The 21,726-nt window shown below is 41.9% G+C and overlaps 1 protein-coding gene across 1 annotated transcript in view; it reads right to left on the bottom strand.

The window, feature by feature from the left end:
• Positions 1-21,726, bottom strand: part of LOC123999603 (UV radiation resistance-associated gene protein-like) — a 145,527-nt gene that overhangs the window by 9,260 nt on the left and 114,541 nt on the right. Inside the window, exon 14 of the mRNA XM_046305522.1 lies at positions 4,443-4,534. Coding sequence (XP_046161478.1) covers positions 4,443-4,534 — 92 coding nt within the window. The remainder of the gene's footprint in view (positions 1-4,442; positions 4,535-21,726) is intronic.

The raw sequence follows: 21,726 nt of genomic DNA, 5'->3' as shown, positions 1-21,726 counted from the left end.
TTAAAAAAAACTTTAGTTTATTTAGTAAATATTTTCTTAAAACTGCATTGTTGGTTAAAGGCTTTCACGGTAAGATCTACACCTGTTGTATGTGTGAAAAATACAATTTGATTTTTACTACTGAACTAATTTAGGCTTGCCATAACAAAGGAGTTGAATACTTATCGACAGTGAAGAGGTGACTCCGGGATGCTGGCCTTCTAGGCAGAGTTGCATATCCCAGATTGGCCAATAAAAAAAAAATTAAGATGGGCAAAAGAACACAGACACTGGACAGAGGGACTCTGCCAAGAAGTCCAGCATCCCAGAGTCGTCTCTTCACTGTCGACGTCGAGACTGGTGTTGTGTGGGTACTATTTAATGAAGCTGCCAGTTGAGGACTTGTGAGGGGTCTGTTTCTCAAACTAGATACTCTAATGTACTTGTCCTCTTTCTAGACTGGTTAGTGCCAGTTTGCACTGTTCTATGAAGGGAGTAGTACACATCGTTGTACAAGATCTTCAGTTTCTTGGCAAATTCTTGCATTTGAATAGAGTTCATTTCTCAGAACAAGAATAGACTGACGAGTTTCAGAAGAAAGGTATTTGTTTCTGGCCATTTTGAGCCTGTAAATGAACCCACAAATGCTGATGCTCCAGATACTCAATTAGTCTAAAGAAGGCCAGTTGTATTGCTTCTTTAATCAATTCAAACGTTTTCAGCTGTGCTAACATAATTGCAAAAGGGTTTTCTAATGATCAATTAGCCTTTTAAAATGATAAACTTGGATTAGCTAACACAACGTGCCATTGTAACACAGGAGTGATGGTTGCTGATAATGGCCCTCTGTACGCCTATGTAGACATTCCATAAAAAATCTGCCATTTCCAGCTACAATAGTCATTTACAACATTAACAAAGTCTACACTGTATTTCTGATCAATTTTATGTTACTTTAATGGACCAAAAATAGCTTTTCTTTCAAAAACAAGGACATTTCTAAGTGACCCCAAACGTTTGAATGGTAGTGTATATTATTTTTCATTTTTGAGAAGGGCCCATAAGTAAGCATTTCACTGTTAGTCGAAACCTGTTGTTTACGAAGCATGTGTCAAATAACATTTGATTTGATCTTTTGAATGAACATTCAACATTACCATTTAAATTATTGCCTCAATACCAGGCAGCCATTGAGAGTGTTGCCAGGGTTAGAGATACCAAGCCATTCTAGAAGTCATTATCAATAAAACGTCACAATAAGGTGCAGAGTGCTCGATTTGCCTGCTGGGGGGCAAGGAGATTACTAGCTCTGCTAAAACCATTGACAACTGTGTACACTTTTTCAAGCAATTGTTAAATAATGTTAACTATTCGGTTGTAATACCATCACCTCTTGAAGAGCATAGTTGGAACTACAAATTTCAGATTTTTCCATGCAAAACAATTGCACACATTTAGCTTTATCAGAGTTATACAGCAAGTAACTGTAAGCTTTGTCATTTTTTTATTTCACCTATATTAAACCAGGAAGACCCGTTGAGAACAAGTTCTCATTTACAACTGCGACCTGGCCAAAATAAAGCAAAGCAGTGTGACAAAAACAACGACACAGATATAAAAATTGGGTTAAACAAACGTACAGTCAATAACATAATTGAAACATCTGTGCAAATTAAGTAAGGAGGTAAGGCAATAAATAGGCCAATAGTGGCGAAGTAATTACAATTTAGCAATTTACACTGGAGTGATATATATGCTGATGAGGATGTGCAAGTTGAAATACTGGTGTGCAAAAGACCAGAAAAAACAAAACAAATATGGGGATGAGTTAGGTAGTTGGTTGGACGGGCAATTTACAGATGGGCTGTGTACAGCTGCAGCGATTGGTAAGCTGCTCTGACAGCTGAGGCTTAAAGTTAGTAAGGGAAATATAAGTCTCCAACTTCAGTGACTTTTGCAATTCATTCCAGTCATTGGCAGCAGAGAACTGGAAGGAAAGGCAGCCAACGTAGGTCTTGGCTTTAGGGTTGACCAGTGAAATATACCTGCTGGAGCATGTGTAATACGAGTGGGTATTGCTATGGTGACCAGTGAGCTGAGATAAGGCAGAGCCTTACCTAGCAAAGACTTATAGATGACCTGGAGCCAGTGGGTTTGGCAACGAATATGAAGCGAGGGCCAGCCAACGAGAGTAAACCGGTCGCAGTGGTGGGTGGTACATGGAGTTTTGGTGACAAAACGGATGGCACTGTGATAGACTGCATCCAATTTGCTGAGTAGAGTGTATTTTGTAGATTACATCGCCGAAGTCAAGAATCGGTAGGATAATCAGTTTTACGAGGGTATGTTTGGCAGCATGAGTGAAGGAGGCTTTGCTGCGAAATTGGAAGCCGATTCTAGATTTCATTTTGGATTGGAGATGCTTAATGTGAGTCTGGAAGGAGAGTTTACAGTCTAGACAGACACCTAGGTATTTATAGTTGTCCACATAATCAAAGTCAGAACCGTCCAGAGTAGTGATGCTAGTCAGGCGTGGGCAGCGATCGGTTGAAGAGCATGCATTTAGTTTTACTAGCATCTAAGAGCAGTTGGAGGCCACGGAAGTAGTGTTGTATGGCATTGAAGCTTGTTTGGAGGTTTGTTAACACAGTGTCCAAAGAAGGGCCAGATGTATACAGAATGGTGTCGTCTGCGTAGAAGTGGATCAGACAATCACCCGCAGCAAGAGCGACATCATTGATAAATACAGGGAAATGAGTCGCCCGAGAATTGAACCCTGTAGCACCACCATAGAGACTGCAAGAGGTCCTCACAGCAGATTTGACACACTGAACTCTATCTGAGAAGTAGTTAGTGAACCAGGTGAGGCAGTCATTAGAGAAACCAAGGCTGTTGAGGTCTGCCGATCAGTAACTGTTTACTGTCATCAGTAAACATCAATTGATCATATAATTTCAGAAGCATGAGGAGAGTCTCACAATACACCTCTCAATATTGACCACCATTAGATATTTTATCGATATAAAATAAGTGGCTTAGGTTAATTTCCCATCCTTTGTACATCCTTTGCCGATGTACTGTTACCTGATAATGTTTACTTTGCAAGCTACCTGATGAAACTGTCTTTGAACAGTTGGCTAAACATACAGTGGTAAGTAAACCTAATGTACTATTTTCTCCAACCAATATAGGCCTACCTAGCGAAGTTACCTAACATCCCCTTTTCAACATGGTTTTTTAATCACAATTGCTGCTAACAGACAAGTCTAGCTAGCTTAACAACAGATCCGGTCAATATGGCTAGTTAACAAGCTACATTTCAGGGAATAAACTAGATGGCTATATTATCCAAATAGTGTTTTTATTTGCTTGCCATCTATAGTGACAGTAGTCAGACAACTCTACCAGGAAGAGGACTCTTTCCAAAAGCCTAACCTCTGATGAAGCAAGTTAAATGACACCTTTTTTGCTTAGCTAGCTAGCTATTTAGCTACATGCCAAATGGATAGGTGACCTTCACGTATCTGAAATGACATGATCAATTGATGTTCACTGATCATGAAAAGCATGCAGTTACTTTTTATATAACTCTGATGATAGAGCATGTGGAATAATTGTAAATGTGTAGTTCGGACTATGCTCTTCAAGAAGTGATGATATTACAAACAAATAGTTCACATTTATTTAACATTCCCTTAAAAATGGCATGTAGTTGTCAATGGTTTAGCAGAGCTGGGGGTCTCCTTGCCCCCCAGCATCCAAATTGAACGCTCTGCACCGTATTGTGACATTTGATTGATAGTGCCCTATTCAACGTTTGCTACAACACCAAGGAGAAACAAAGCTTGTTAAGAGTCCATCTTAACCCAAAAACGGACTCAACTGCACGAATACCCATCCGTCCTGTCTTCAGTCAGCTGTTCATTCCAAAAACGTTTATTTGTTTTTACGGTTATGTCAGTTAGGCTATAGGTTATTTGATCTCTGGCTGTGCAAATAAGTGGTAGCAGCTCATCTATTCGTTTGCTCATCTATTACTGATCAGAAACATGCTATAATGTAGCATCAATCAAGTGTATTTTGCTTTTGAAGCCTGCGGAGGCTGTGAAATATGAACACAAGACTCACATCCTTTTGAAAATATAGATTTATATAATATAATATAATTCTAGTCCCTATTTAACACACTACACCCAGTAGCTCATTGAAGGTTTACGCCCAGGTGGTGCAATAGGTATAACTTTTTGGTCCGGCATAGAGCACATTTTACGTCGGGTGTAGTCCGGTTGCACCAGTTTGTCGTTAGTGGGTTGTAACTGACCCACTAACAACCAACTGGTGCAACCGGACTCTGAAGTGAAAAAGATATAGAGTAGAGATAGTGGGGGCAAAAATGCTAGGTGGGGTAGCTTAATAGTACTAAGACACTGCGAGAGTGAGAGTGGACAAGTACAGGTACTCACCATCGGACCAGAAGGCCGTGCTCCAAGAAGTTCTTGAGGTTGGGCAGGGTCTGGCGCAGGTCTGGAGTGGACAGGCCATGCTGGTATCTCAACTGGGAAGGACAAATAAAGCATACATTAGCAATGACCAGAGCTTTCTGTAACATTTTATATTGTACCGTACCATAACCTAAACTATCAGTTTAATTCACACATTCTCATGATTCTCTAGTTCTGATTCTGATGTCTCTGGACAAGGCAGATAATTACTACCCTACAGGAAGACCGAAGCAACCTGCCATTTTTTCATCTCTGAAGCATTATAACTTCTCACTTTGGGCTAATATCCACCCCAACATAGCATGGCATGAGGACCGGGTGCCCATCTGTGCTCATGTGAAAGGTGTGTGGAGAGGGAGATGAGACGTGGGCAGCGATTAGAAATGTCAGAATGCCGAACATCTGGAATAGAGATGGGGGTAAAACCGCACGTAGCAATCTCTCCCTCTATCCATTTCCCCCTCTCTAAGTGACCTAGATCCCCATTGGATTGATGACAATCCCTCTCTCCAGTCCTCCATCCATCAGTCATAAAATCAACCTCAAGTTATGACCGACAGGGAAGTGAGCCAAAGCGTTCCACAGGGATGCTGGCACATGTGGACTCCAATGCTTCCCACAGTTGTGTCAAGTTGGCTGCATGTCCTTTGGGTGGTAGACCATTCTTGATACACACAGGAAACTGTTGAGCGTGAAAAACCCAGCAGCGTTTCAGTTCTTGACACAAGCCAGTGCACCTGTTACCTACTACCATACCCCATTCAAAAGGCACCTAAATATTCTGTCTTGCCCATTCACCCTCTGAATGGCACACACAAAATCCATGTCTCATTTGTCTCCTCCCTTTATCTACACCGATTGAAGTGGATTTAACAAGAGAAATCAACAAGGGCTGATAGCTTTAACCTGGATTAACCTGGCCATTCTACAGTGCATTCGGAAAGTATTCACACCCCTTGACTTTTCCACATTCTGTTACATTACAGCCTTATTAAAAAATGTATTCAATTGTATTTTCTCACCCCTCATCAATCTACACACAATACCCCATAATGACAAAGCAAAATCAGGTTTTCAAACATTAAAAAAATAAAAAAGTATTCAGACCCTTTGTTATGACATTCGAAATTGAGCTCAGGTGCATCCTGTTTCCATTGATCAACCTTGAGATGTTTCGACAATTTGATTGGAGTCCACCTGTGGTAAATGAAATTGATTGGACATTTGGAAAGGCACACTCTTCTATACAAAGGTCCCACAGCTGACAGTGCATGTCAGAGCAAAAACTAAGCCACAAGGTCGAAGGAATTGTCCATAGAGGTCCGAGACAGGATTGCGTTGAGGCACAGATCTGGGGAAGGGTACCAAAACATTTCTGCAACAAGAACACAGTGGCCTCCATCATTCTTAAATGGAATACGTTTGGAACTTCATAGAGCTGGCCAAACTGAGCAATCTGTGGAGAAAGGCCTTGTTCGGGGAGGTGACCAACAACCTGATGGTCACTATGACAGATCTCCAGAGTTCCTCATCAAATCAAATCAAATGTTATTGGTCACATACACATTGTTAGCAGATGTTAATGCGAGTGTAGCGAAATGCTTGTGCTTCTAGTTCCAACAGTGAAGTAATATCTAACAAGTAATCTAACAATTCCCCAACAACTACCCAATACACACAAATCTAAAGGGGTGAATGAGAATATGTACATATAAATATATGGATAGGCAAGGTGCAGTAGATGGTATAAAATACAGTATATACATATGCTATGGGTAATGTGGGCAGCAGCCTCTCTGAGTAATTGATTGATGTTTAGCAGTCTGATGGCCTTGAGAAATAAGCTGTTTAACAGTCTATCGGTCCAAGCTTTGATGAACCTGTACTGATCTCGCCTTCTGGATGGTTGCGATGTGAACAGGCAGTGGCTCGGGTGGTTATTGTCGTTGATGATCTTTTTGGTCTTCCTGTGACATTGGGTGCTGTAGGTGTCATGGAAGGCAGGCACAACGGTGATGCGTTGTGCAGACAGCACCACCCTCTGGAGAGCCTTGCGGTTGAGGGTGGTGCAGTTGCCGCACCAGGCGGTGATACAGCCCGACAGGATGCTCTCGATTGTGCATCTGTAAAAGTTTGTCAGGGTTTTGGGTGACAAGCCAAATTTCTTCAGCCTCCGGTGTTACGCCTTCTTCACCACACTGTCTGTGTGGGTAGACTATTTCCCTTGGTCTGTGATGTGTTCGCCGAGAAACTTAAAACTTTACACCTTCTCCACTGCTGTCCATTCAATGTGGATAGGGGGTTGCTTCCTCTGCTGTTTCCTGAAGTCCATGATCATCTCCTTTGTTTTGTTGACGTTGAGTTAGAGGTTGTTTTCCTGACACCACACTCCGAGTGCTCTCACCTCCTCCCCGCAAACGGTCTCGTCGTTGTTGGCAATCAAGCTCACTACTGTTGTGTCGTCTGCAAACTTGATGATTGAGTTGAAGGCGTGCATAGCCACGCAGTCGTGAGTGAACAGGGAGTACAGGAGGGGACTGAGCATGCATCCTTGTGGGGCCCCAGTGTTGAGGGTCAGTGAAGTGGAGATGTTTCCTACCTTCACCACCTGGGGGCAGCCCGTCAGAAAGTCCAGGACCCAATTGCACAGGGCAGGGTTGAGATCGAGGGTCTTCAGCTTGATGAGGAGCTTGGAGGGTACTATGGTGTTGAATGCTGAGCTGTCCTCAATGAACAACATTCTTACATAGGTATTCCTCTTGTCCAGATGGGATAAGGCAGTGTGATGGCAATTGCATCGTCTGGGGACCTGTTGGGGTGGTATGCAAACTGAAGTGGGTCTCGGGTGGCCGGTAAGGTGGAGGTGATATGATCCTTGACTAGTCTCTCAAAGCACTTCATGATGACAAGTGAGCGCTACGGAGCGGTAGTCATTTAGTTCAGTTATCTTTGCCTTCTTGGGTACAGGAACAATGGTGGCCATCTTGAATGTTCTTGAAGCAATCTTGAAGCATCCTCTGTGGAGATGTGAGAACCTTCCAGAAAGACAACCGTCTCTGCAGCACTCTACCAATCAGGCCTTTATGGTGGCCAGACGGAAGCCACAGTAAAAAGGAAATGCCAAGGGTGTGCAAAGCTGTCATCAAGGCAAAGGGTGGCTATTTTGAAGAATCTCAAATATAAAATATTTAGATTTGTTTAAAACTTTTTTAGTTACTACATGATTCCATATGTGTTATTTCATAGTTTTGATGTCAACCATGTATGAGTAAATGTGTCTAAACGTTTGACTGGTACTATATATATATATATGTGTGTTAGTGGGATGCCGTTTTGTGTCACACACACACACACACATACATATATATACATATACACACACACACACACACACACACACACACACACACACACACACACACACACACACACACACACACACACACACACACACACACACACACACACACACACACACACACACACACGACACAAAACGGCATCCCACGAACACAGTTAGGGAGGGAGAGTAATCCTAAGCACCCCCACTCTGTCCTCTGAGTTTAATCTAACCTGTCTCATATCTCCACCCCACAGCAGAGCAGCATCAAGCGCCACTTCAGCCGTATTCTGCACTAGGCCCTGTGTCACTGACACGCACATCTGTTTTCTCTCCTCTGCTCTGTCATACTGCGACACCCATTCTTCTCTACACTCATACCGCCTTCCCTGGTTTCATCCCTTTCTCCCTCCCTGGGTATCACTCGCTCAGTGCCGTACATACACTACAGTGAGTGATGAACCACATGTGATTCTAATTAGGCCAAAAACAGTACCAGTGTATTGTTCCCACCAGCGCTACGCTCATCCATTACATACCACTGCCTACCGAGCATACCCCATAGACTATATATATGAAGACGTTGGGGAGAAGTACCACGATAACAGAGGAATTACAGAGAAGCAAATGTTGGCGCCCCAGAGGCCAAAGGCCACGTTTCTCAGTTTGTGTTTATAGTTAGAGGAAAATAATGGTTTTCTTGGATCAGCAGTCATCTAAACACCATTCATCCAAGTCAATTTTTTTGTAGCCTATTCTGTAATATTCTGTCAGGTCTGTAATGCTGTGCGGTGGTTCTTGTAAAGTTTGACTAATGGCATGAGGAGTGGCATAAGCATTAACACATGGGTCCTTGCTGCCACTGCCAGAGCACGCAGTACAGCGTGTGTGTGTGTGTGTGTGTGTGTGTGTGTGTGTGTGTGTGTGTGTGTGTGTGTGTGTGTGTGTGTGTGTGTGTGTGTGTGTGTGTGTGTGTGTGTGTGTGTGTGTGTGTGTGTGTGTGTGTGTGTGTGTGTGTGTGGTAGGCCCCCTTCTAGCCCTGGATGGTTTGAGATGTCAGGCTGGTGATCAAGGAAAGGCAGGAAGCAGAATATACAGTGCATGGTTTTAATTTAAGGCATTTGGAGCAGGTGCAGGTATTTACAAAATTATACTAAAGCCAACAAGATTGCTGGACCAGGCTCAAATTAAATAATAAACTAAGAAAAAAACTAGTCAAAAGAAGATAAAGACTGAAGATCAGTCATGACTAGTCCGTGGGGCTCACAGAAGCCCCAACTAACCCTTGCAGAGACAGGTGGCCATTTTGAATTCAAAATAAAGCTCTACACCTGAGTATTTATATTTCTCCTGGCAGCGACCAGGTGACAGGAAACGCTTGTGTTATTAGAAAGCACTTTGTCAAACTAAGCCAATAAACACTCACTTAGCAAAGACTAACACTCAATAACACTTTAGATATGTTAGAGAATATTATAACCTGTACGTTACAGATAAATACATAGAATATGTTCAAAATCTAGGATAGAGCAGAAACTCTTTCAACCTCCATTAATTAGTATTGGCGTCTTCCTTCTTAATGAGCACCTGAGTACTTACATGTTTGTAAGACAGAGATCTCTCACACACAAACATTTCTAAGTACTGCTTTAGACTAGCAAATAGTAGGCCTACTGCTTTCAACTAAAAAAATAATAAATCAACTTGATCTGATGTCTCTGTAATTTATATCCAATGTTTAGAAAATATTTTGAACAAATCAACCATAGGTAAGACACTCAACCAAAATGCATGTTTGGTGAGGTGACCAAGCAATTATATAAAAATGTTCTGAGACATGGGAGCTGTGGGGGAGCACATAGTTAGCTGACTAGTGTGTGTTAGATCCTTATTCAGCACAGCAAAACCTCCCAATTGATCTTATTCTGTATTAACAGTATGTGTGCGTGCATGCACATTTCGTGAACTAATTTGTGTGTATTTTGTGAACAAATGTGTGTGTGTCAGCACGTATACATATGCATGTATGCTCATACATAACCTCTGGGGGACCCATGGGACCAGAGTTCTCTATGGTATCTGCATAGACCTCCTGATCTCTGTGATAGGTGTTGTGTTTTATCAAAAGCAGATCAGATTGAGCCAGGCGGAGAGAGGGGCGCACAGTACTTAGATCTAAACCCATATTGGTGATGAAATGACCTAAAACATACAGATTCTGGATAATCCAGAATGAAAAGTTAAAAGCATAAATATCATACCCCCCCAAAAAATGCTAACCTCCCCTGTTATTGTAATGGTGAGAGGTTAGCATGTCTTGGAGGTATGATATTTGTACGTCTAACTTAAACTCATCATTATTGAAGATTCATTCAGGACTATCCGTAATCATGAAAGCATCCACATTCATGTAGAAACATATTCTATTGGGTTTTTTTTTTACAATGAAAGTGACTCTAAAATGACACTACAATATTTACCATTGATTATTGATTGATTATTCGGCACAAAATACACAACCAAAACAAACAGCAAAAACTGCAGTCATTTCTAAACGGTTCCCCCGATAAGGATGAAAGAATCCTCAAACTGAAGCTGACAGTCTGCACTTTAACCTCAGTCATTGTATCATTTCAAATCCAAAGTGATGGGAGTATAGAGCAAAAACAACAACACATGTCACTGTCCCAATACTTTTGGAGCTCAGTGTAAATGTATGTGATTGTGAGGGCTATTATTTCCTCCAAAGCTACGTGTTGAAACCTTGCCAAGCGTGGAGCAGAATGAAATGGGATAGGGATGAAGACATATTGAGGGGTGACATCACTGGATTGTTCCGAGTACATTATTGTTGGGGGAATTGTTAGGGTGTTAAAGAGGAGAGGATGTTCCTGAGTTGCACGCATGTGAATGCTGAGAGGACAGAGATGACTCTCCTGGAACCTGGACAAAGGCACATGTCTTACTGCTGCAGCCTCTGGGAAAGATACAAGATAGGGAGTCTATTCCAGTAGCACTTCTCACTACACCTTGAGTTCCATCATTGCCACACAGGAGTGTACCAACTCTCTGCCAATGGGCAATACACAACATTTGACCAACAAGTGCTTTGTTGGACCAACAAGTGTCTACTTGGCACCAGCCCTAATATTTTGTATGTATTATGGAAAATATGAACTCGTCATGAGGGGCCTTAGTGGGGTCTACATTCCTCCATCCACACATGCAGTCAGGGCCGGCCCTAGCCTTTTGGGGGCCACAAGTTAAGTTCAGTTAATTTCCTGCAATTCTAAAACATTTTGCAAAGGGTGGAGAGATTTGTTTTTAGTTTTTAATATGATATCTGACTATGAATGACTAACAAAATCAATGGGACCCCCCCAGTCGGTAATTCGACTATGATTGCTACAAGCATAGATAGCTTGCTAGACTAATTTACCAATTTAAAATGGGATAATTGAGTGACTGTCAGTGACTGACATAACAAGAGACAAACTGCTGATGCACAAGCAAATTTAGAAATTGCACCTTGTGTATTGTACAATTCTAACTCTCATCAGTAAGTTGAGTTCCTGACAGTTCCTCCCCAAAAAAGAAGGCCTTCAAAAGGGGGTGCAGGCCACCTGTTGGCCATCCCTGGTCTAGCTGGTCTGACCAGCATGGTCTAGCTGGTTACCAATTGACACATACCAGCTTATGCTGGTGACACTGGCATACTAGTGACCAAGTTGGTCCATGATGGTCTGACCACACCAATCATTATCATATTTCCCAGCATGCTGATTTTTATAATTGTTTGCCTGTTTTTTATAAGAGATTTTAACTGACAAACCAAAATCAAACATATTTATGATTGGTGTAACAGTACTATTATATCATTTGAAACAGCAGAATTGTTGTATTATTTCATGCACTGTTTGGAGTGCATTAAATATCTTTGTTGTGTTTTGCACATACATTGATTGACTAATTAATCTTATGCTACACAAAGATAAATAACATACATTTGGCAAAACTAATCCAATCTGTCAGCTGGACTTATTGCCGTTCCCGAAATGGTCGTTTCAGTTTAGATGGTTTAGGTAGTCTGATTTATTCATCTGGCAGTCATTCTGAATGCATATTGTGGGTGAATAAAAGTTCAAATTGTTGGATATCCCCACTGTCTGGATTCCAATAGGAATAAACATCACTTTGCAAGACGGCATGATGACATGAAGCTGGTTTTGTAACAGCGAAGGCTGGTCACCAGAAAAAAAAAATGCAGCGAAGACTGGTCACCACGAAAACACAGAGAAGGCACCAGCAAATACACAACAAAGTCTGGTCATCAGCAAAATGCCCTTTCCCCCCCCCTCATGAAAAATTCAATGTGCCGCCGCAAAGACCGTTGAGGAAACAACAGTGAAGCTGTGAGTGTGAAAGAGAGAAATGTGTGAGACAGCTTTGCCTGACATAAAGCTGGATGTCGCTTTCAATTAAAAGCAACAACACGGCCTTGAAGAGAGAGAAACAAACAGCTCAGAGGGAGGGAGGGTCCGGCTTCTCAAACAGGCCAGTTGTTTAGTAATATGTCACAACTGACAAGGCAAGAAATAAACTCTGATTTTGTTCTCCTATGATATTCAAATCACATGGCCTGGAATTTGAGAGAGTTGTTTGGAAAAAAAGTAAATAAATATAATCCTAAACATTAAATTGCTTATGAGTAACTCATTTTCTGAATAAGTCAGAGTGTCATTTCTCAAAACAGAGAGTACAGGTGGGGTCTATGAGGAGCTCTCACAGTGTGGAAGTCCCCTTTCACCTGGCTGCCGGCTGGCCAGACTGGGCTGTGCAGAGTGCTTTGTGATCAGGCTAACCAGATCGTGGTGAGAAATTACCGGGGCCCAATGAGGCCAGCTGTAAGGCGAGAGGCCCTGGATGGGGCCGCACCCACAGGAGGGGGGGTTCTTTCACATGACGTGATGCTAGCCTTTGGGCCTGACTGTAACAGATCCAGCACAGCTCCTCTCTTCAGGCCTCCTCACACACCTTTGTGTCTGTCTCCTTCCTGCCATGTCGCCCATTGAGACACTTGCACTCAGCCACTTCACAGGCCCTGTACAGAGCACTGGTAGAACACAGGACACTGAGCTAGTGTTTTTGATACCGCCTCAGGGCCGGATGTGTGTGTGTTGCAGGATGTGTGAATGGAGCGCTGAGCTCTTACCACCACTAGGAGTCAAGGATACCTCCAAGTCCCATCCACCATAGCAGGACCAGAGAGCCACAGGAATGCAGCATCTGTGTACAGCTCAGCTCCTTCAATCCAACCGGGGCCAAAAACGTAAACACACATTAGCTGACTAAAGCGTCCCAACCCGCTGGTTTACATGCCACCCATAACTCTGTGAAGGGCTGTTTGTTTTCGACTCAGGCTCTGCCACGCAGCTACGTAAACATCCCGACTTATGCAATGTATTATTGTTTCCTTTCTTTTTGTCACAACCAATTGTCCTAAGAGCTGAAAACGCCACAGTGAGGGCCTATCGTCCGTTCTGAGGTTAATTGCTGGTGACTTTCCGTACAAGAACCGCAGGGCCAGCTTTCGTAATGAAGCGCTCCATATTCGCTGTGAGATCATTTGAAGAGCCGTTTGTCAGCACAGAAGTCACAACAGTTCAAGCGGCGGGGAATATTAGCATCACCTGACAAGCGGTGTGTCTAGACTGCCACCAGGGATGGGGCGCAGACTCACTAGAGGAAACCTGTAATGTGTTTAGGTTTTCATCAGGAGGATTATTTTTCACGTCACAGGATTATAAAGACTAAAATCAGTACCCTGTGGATGTCAGTTGACTCCACCATCGACAATTACTCATGATTTCCAATCAGAATAGTACTAAATACTAATCCTGATGGTAAATGCTGCAGTTCTGTCCACTATGGTAAAAATATAAATAGTATTAGTGTTTCTCATAATACATCAGGGAGAGTAGGCCTAGTCCTTTCCGACTCCCTAAGGAGGGCAATCAAGGGGCCTCTGCTGGCTCTACTTCAACTTTAGAGGGGCCTAAGCAGGTGTGGCCTACCAGGCCAGTTCCAGGTCAATAACAAGGCCTCCAGTAGAGGTCAGGACAATCTGTAGTGGTGGTCCATATTTCTCCATACATCCATTATACAGTCTCTAATGAGGGTCCCTGGTTGTTATATTACGGCTATGGCCGTATTCTTACGGCTAAGAATATTACGGCTATGGCTCTCATCTATACTTTTAGTGATTGAAAAGTCAAGGGGTCTGAATACTTTCCAAATGCACTGTAAATACAAATGCATACTGTAAACACATTGGAAAAACAAATACCCAATTGATTTCTCATTGATTTCTCATCAACATTTCAAAAATATTGACAAAAATATTTACAAAGACTAGTTGGATGGGAAACATCTGAGTTTCTCTCACTTTGTGAGTACATGGGGGTATGCCGCGGGTCACTACTTCATAGAAGAGCAGTTTGAACGTAAACTATGACAAACGGTTTGTATTGCTAGTACTCTAAGAATTGGGATCATGCTTCATTGTTTAGCTAGCTAGCTTCATGTATAAACAAAATACCCTGACTGTTAACTAGCTAGCTTCATGTATAAACAAAATACCCCTTAAAGCTGACTGTTAGCTAGCTAGCTGACGTTAGATGTCTTCCTCGCTCGCTAGCTAACATTACGTTTATGATCTGTGTGTAGTACTGTTCAATGCCATTTAACACGGCTTATAGCCTAATGTTAGCTAGCTAACTAGTTAACATTGAACCTATTTGGTTAACTTTAGCTAGCTATGACAATAGGCTTGTATTGCTAGTACTCTATGGATTAGGATTATGTATGGTTCATTGTTTAGCTAGCATGTCTAAACAAAAGACTCCACTCCACAAGATGATTACATGACCCATCAAGCTGGCCAGGTGTGTCTGACAGTGATTATGGCCATCTATTGTATAATAATGCCAGAATATTTGTATCTGGAAATTGTCTTTCAGCATCAGTAGAACACGCCTGACTCTCCTCAACCAGCCATACAAGGAGAATGGTCTAATGCCTCCCATCAAAAAGAGAGCTGCCCCAAGCAAGCACAGGCTACACCTGAAGCATGAGGACTTGCTGCGAGTGGTGAACTTCAACAACTACGCGGAAGATACTGCAATAGTATTACCAGGACACCACACAGGCCACAAACACTTTGGTGGAAAGCTGCTGCCATCCCATGTGACAAAAGCAGCAGTGTGGCGTCTCTACGAGGAATCGATGACAACACTTGGTATGTAAAGCATAAACAACATGTTTTGATTATTTAATTGACCTCCAACATGTTTGGCAATACTTGATTGGCAGATACTTATGCTGTAAAGGAGATAAAAATGAATTCAGGTCAAAAATATGGAAAGCAGAAAAGGACTTCAAGGATAAAGTGGAGCAGAGGTTCTGTACAGGCAATCCAAGACAAGCATGGGAAGGGCATAATGCAATGATGAGAAAAGAAAGGAAAAAAGAGAACAATAATATGGTAGACTGTTCATCCTTTGTAAACAACCTAAATTGTTTTTAATGGAAGATTTGATACCGGCGATTTTAAAGACGAATGTAAACAAATATGTGAGACTTTCACCAAATCCTCTCCTGTCCAGATAACAGAGAACGAGGTGGCCTCATGCTTGCTAAATATTAAGCCACACAAAGCACCAGGCCAGACGGACTACGGGGCAAAGTACTGAAGGTCTGCGGAGTTCTCACACGACTGTTTCAACTCCTGCTGAGCACCTGTGTAGTTCCAAAATGGAAGGTGTCGATCATTTTATCGGAGCCTAAGAAGTCAGGGGCCAAATCCCCGACTGACTTTCGACTGTGGCCCTCACGCCTCTTTTAGCCAAATGCATGGAAAGGGTTAGTACAGTAAGCACCTTACGCTTTCCATAGCGGATCAACTGGACCGTTACAGTTTGCCTAGAAGGCACAGAGGGGGAGTCACCTTCAACATGCAAAATCATATGCACACATTTTATTTATTGATTTTAGTTCAGCTTCAATACAATGCAAGTACACACACTGCTGAAACGACTAATGGTCCTGAATGTCAATGGATGCCTCGCAGGTTTGATCAAGGATTTTTTAACTGACCGCCCACAGAGGGTCGTCAAGAATGGGGCCCTCTCTGTTGAACTGACCCTGAACACAGGGGTGCCCCAGGGGTGTGTCCTTTCACCGTTGTTGTTCTCCATCTACACTGACGAGATGAAAAGCCAAAGAAACAATGTGAGTCTTTTTATGTACCATGATGACATGGCTCTGGTAGGACTCTTTTTAAAGATGCTACATCAGATGGGGACAAACAGTATATAAAGTATGCTAATGTACTGGTGTGAAGGCATTTGGGCAGAGGTGTAAAGTACTTCAGTAAAAATACTTTAAAGTACTACTTAAGTATTTTTTGGGGCTATCTGTACATTAGTTTACTATTTATATTTTTGGCAACTTTTACTTCACTACTAATAATAATTTATACTTTTACTTTTGATACTTAAGTACATTTTAGGAATTCCATTTACTTTTGATACTTAAGTATTTTTAAAACCAATTACTTTTAGACTTTTACTCAAGTAGTATTTTACTGGGTGACTTTTACTCAAGTATAACAATTCAGTACTTTTTCCACCACCGGATGTGGCTGGGGGTTATAGCATTTTTTTCACATGACCCATCAATATAGACAAGTGTGTCTGGGTAAGCGTCATCTAATATTTATTAAATATTTTTATCTGGACACTTTCTGATTACCTGGAATTTTTCCTTATTGTAGGCTACTACCACTTTTAGTCTTAATCTTTACTACACTACTCACTGTTTAGCACATGACCCCAGTGATGCTAAGAAACAAGGCTTGGATGAGTAAGCGGTTTATCCTAGTGTCCTTAATCTTTAGGCCTTATAACTCCCCTCCACATCAGGTCCACATGTTGTGTTGATAAGTGGGCCTGTGTCCACCGCTATCATTAGCCCGTTTCCTCTAGATTTCAGCTGATGCTGCCAAGGCCTATCTCAAAGACGTGCGGGCGCAGGCCAGACTGCTTGGCACACGACCTGCGTATGTAAAAGTGAATAACCAGAAACAACAATGGGTTATTACAGCAGAAACTATGCTACATTAGGCATCCATCACATACATAGCACCTTCCAGTATATAGGCCAAGCAGAGTTTATGATGCATTGGAAACTACTACTAAAGTCCTGCTACTGAGTCCTCACCATCACAGCACACAGATGTCAATTTGGTGTGGCTTTCTGTTTTAGATATATTTCACCACCCAAACAAAAAGTACTCCAAGACAACAACATTTTTCAAAGAACAATAACACACTCAATCGACTACAGAATATTTACTTGATTGTGGATATATTTCTCAGCTTGAAAGGAGCTTGTTTGTACTGTAGACAGCCCCCAGATTCCTTTGGGTCAATGACAGCCCGGTCTGTCGGCTCACGATAACCAAACTACAGCCACTTCTAGTGAACACATGCCATCGGTCAATAGCACTCTGGCGGAGATGGCAAGTTAATTACATCTGAAAAGCTAACAGAGCTCTAGCCAAGGCGATGCCCGACAGTCATTCTTCAGGGCCTGGGCACGGTGCCAGCTCTCATCTGGACTGGCCCACCACCATGGGAGCAGCAGGGGACAACATAGCCTACTCAGCTCATTATACTGTTTGGTGTTCGGTATACATGTTTTCTCACACAGCAGCATTAGTTTTCTTCTAGCATGGTTAAACCAGACTGAAGAGTACAGCATTCAGTTTGTTTTTACCAAGCTAAGCTAACCCTCATCCTCCATCTAGTCTGCCATTTTCTGAGGTTTCGTAAATAGTACTCTAGGCGAACCAAACCATACACCTGTATGAAGCAAGGAGGACTGACAGGTCTTCAACCAGAAATGTTTTTATGAGGCGCTCAAGCGTCAGCAGCCTCATCAATCACTGTGAGGCACCATGGGATATGAAGTCCAGCTTGATTCATAAGTGGAGCCTTTTAATTTGTGCTTCACTACTACAGACTACAGAGCATGACTGACTGCAACACTCTCTCCTGACTAAAACCATGCATCCCTGAACATGATCAAATCTGGGGTTCAAAAAGTACATGTTTTTTCTTTCAAATTATTTAGCTGCGCTTGATTGAGCTTGCTTGGTGAATTGGAACCAATTAAATAGTAACAAAAGTGCAAAGCTGATATTCTGGCACTCCAAAATCAAATGCGCAAAGAATATGAAAGACAGCAAATACTATTTGAACCCAGGTCTGGCTGTATATATATATATATATATATATATATATATATATATATATATATATATATATATATATAATATATATATATATATATATATATATATAAAGCTCTGTTAAAAATCAGACAAGATGTTCTGTTGAAAATACCATGGCACATTCTCGCAACAAAATGAGGAGTGAAGTTTTACAGCACATAAACCACACAACACAAGCGTTCCTGTTTAAGAGATAGCACCCCACATTTCAAGAGTTACCAGAATTCCCACTGTCTTCACTCCACGATAAAACAATGGTATTGGTTAAAGATGAGTCAGATTCCAGATTCTATCCTTCCTTGTTTCCCAGTCCTTATTTTTTAGAAATAGATCTTGTCTCTCCCTAAATAGTTCTTGATTATGGTGACACCATATACCAGATTGCAGCAGCCACTACTCTTAAACCTTTGGATGCCGTCTACCATAGCGCCATTCGTTTTATCACTGGTGGCAGTTTTAATACTCACCACTGCATCCTGTAACAAAAGGTTGGCTGGTCCTCATTAAAGTCCCGCAGATCAATTCACTACTCCCTTTTTGTTTACATAGCCTTACTACACAAGCTCCCAACTTACCTAACTTTGTTGCTAACGTATAAAAGAATGAGCTACCAAACCATTTCACAGGGTTGGTTAACTCTTCAGATTCCTCGGGTCTCCACGGAATTAGGTAAATCCGTTTTTAGTTTTCACACTCACTTACATTTGGATTACCTGGTGCCACTGGGGCATTTTAAAACCCTGATGATAAATGAGTTCATTGAGGTGTGTAATTGTTTTGATTGATTGATTTAGTAACTTGGTTGTGATGTTGGTGATGTTCTGGTGTAGTGTACTTCACATTTTGTCTTGTTATATTTTTGACCTTTTGCTTTGTGGTCTCGGGCACCATTGACAATGAGACCCTGGTCTCAACTGGGCTACCTTGATGATTAAATACAAATAAAGTATTAACTCCACATGGTCCATCAATTGTATAGATACTTCTACACCTGTTTGATTAGCTTGGTAAATATGGTAAAGATTATATTGACCCTCATGGCACACGGTTACATAGTGAGATATTTGGTGCTGGGAGGCTGGATGAAAGCTTATGTGCATTCAAATGAAATGACTGATGTTGGCAGTGACTTTAGTTAGAAGATCATGAAACTAGCCAAATGAAAATAAAACTTGGCCATAGGCATTCCTTTAAACATCTCCTGGACCAAGCATTTTCTGCTTTTCCTGTACGTATAGCCCTTTTAAACAACCCCAGGAACACAGTGCACTTAATATTCCATAGGGTACACCTCTGTACTTCCTTTACCGTCCTAAATGTACATTATCTGTCCTCCTCCTGCACTCCGTCTCCTCCACTTTCCCCTCTCTTCCCTGTGCTAATTCATCCCAGGTGTGTGCCCGAGCCACCCCCTCCCTCCCTCTCTCCCTCCCTCTCTCCGATGGAGCTCTAATTCAAACCAGCCCGGCTCTCCCCTCGCATTACTTGTTGTTACACTTTATTGAGTTTGCCGCCAAATTCAGTCAACAGATTTACATAATTACGGGAAAGGCTGTGTGAGACGAATGGGAAATTCAGTTAGGAAACCACCGGTGACAAGAGGCCTAGGTTATTCCCCATTGACCCAATCACTGGAGGGTATGGGGGGGGGCTAGACCTCATCTATACCCATACATACAGCCATGGCGAGAGCCTCTGTAACTAAAGGGGTTGTTTGTGCGTGTTTGAGAGGATGAATAAGAAAACTAGTGGAAATAACCGATTGTTATTATACAGTAACAACATGCTATAGTGACACCTATTGGATGAGCCACTGTCTGTCCATGGTGGTGGGGGTCTGTCTGGCCTTGATGAGGAGTGGTGAACTCTCATCCACTAATGCTAGATCCAGGTTACAGTAGAGCAGGGAAACCCAACACCCACACTGCCCCTTTTAGTGAACACACACGGGTCAAACCTTCCTGTTAGTAATGCAGGCAAACTAGCAGGACTGTCATTTATCCTCCTTTTTTAGTATATGGTGGCTAGTTCTCATGGTGACTCCGTAAGGAACTTCTTAAACAGTTTGACGAAGCTGACCTCCCAGTCACATTACATTCCACTTTTAAAAGATTATTGATCCATCCTTGAGGGCAGGATCAAACCTTTGTAGGCTAAATGGTAGCTGGAACCTAACAGGGGTCGGATTTGGAACACACTAACTATAGCTGGTAAATGAAGAGGATGGGCGGGAAGTTTTGGCTTGAGCAGCCACGGGTCTCGTCTCCTGCTTAGCATGGAAAGATATATTCATGGAGGAAATGGTTCCTCAAGAAACAAAACAAATGTTTCCCCCAGTTACACCTTACATATGGCACTGCCAAATATAACCATTAAAACATTCATTTAATTTTAGTATGGTTGGGTCACATATATTTTTTTATTTGAGAGAAATAGTGTTGCGGTATTTTACTTCTTTCTTTTTTAGGCCGTAGCACGTTTCCACAGGGCCTCTGTTAAAACAGTGCGCCATGCAGCTGGGAGAATATACAGTGGGTCTGTGGTCAGGTGCCCATCCTATCCCTGCTGCCTAACTACAGCTCCTCTAATACACTGACTCACACACTCACACACTCACACACTCACACACTCACACACTCACTCTCTCACTCTCTCACTCACTCACTCACTCACTCACTCACTCACTCACTCACTCACTCACTCACTCACTCACTCACTCACTCACTCACTCACTCTCTCAAAGGGTCAATTGTTTTATTTTCTGTTATTAATGGAGGGCTTTATGACCAGGGTTTTTTGTATTGGTCCTTACTACAGGTCAGGGGTCACAGTGAAAACCTGTCTCGTTACAACGACCACATTCCATCAGTCTCCCATGGTAACGAGGGACCTGGGATTTTTTGCCACTCAAAGTTATGGATGGTGAGATCTAAGAGCTATAGTCAAACAGCCTTATTTATGAGAGTCTTTTGTGAAGCTGTCAACATAAAACCTATACGATTCAGACAATAAACTAAGAATAATGAATATAGATAACAGAAATCCATTCCAGCAAAAAATGTACAGTGTTTGAGTGAAGAAAAGAGGTAGAAATGAAAACAGTCATGGCATCTCATGGATGAAAGTCATAGAAAGATCATAGAATCGAGGTTGAAGCAAACTACAAGTAAAATAATAAGCTATAACAAACATCTATGAATTACTTTCTATGTTCCTTATCATTAGTGTGGTCTACCATGCCAAAAATGAGTGAAATGCGAAAGGGCCCAGTTCTCTCACACACTAGATGACAACAGTTGGCTAGAGCTTTCCTTTAGAAACAGAGGTTCACAACTGTGTACTGTATACGTGTATTATTCAACCCAACATAATTATCTGGTGTGATATTTATTTATTTAACTGTGTTTCTGGATGGTAACATGTTTTCAGTGTAACCTTAAATGACTAAAACCAGATATAAAGTATTAATAAAATATAACAGAGCTATATATTTTTTTAAATAAGATAATCTTTGAGAACTAACAATTGCCAAAATAGAATTTAAACTAAAA

The sequence above is a fragment of the Oncorhynchus gorbuscha genome, linkage group LG16 (assembly GCF_021184085.1).
Source record: "Oncorhynchus gorbuscha isolate QuinsamMale2020 ecotype Even-year linkage group LG16, OgorEven_v1.0, whole genome shotgun sequence".
NCBI lineage: Eukaryota > Metazoa > Chordata > Actinopteri > Salmoniformes > Salmonidae > Oncorhynchus > Oncorhynchus gorbuscha.
This window is presented reverse-complemented; position numbering and strand designations above follow the sequence as displayed.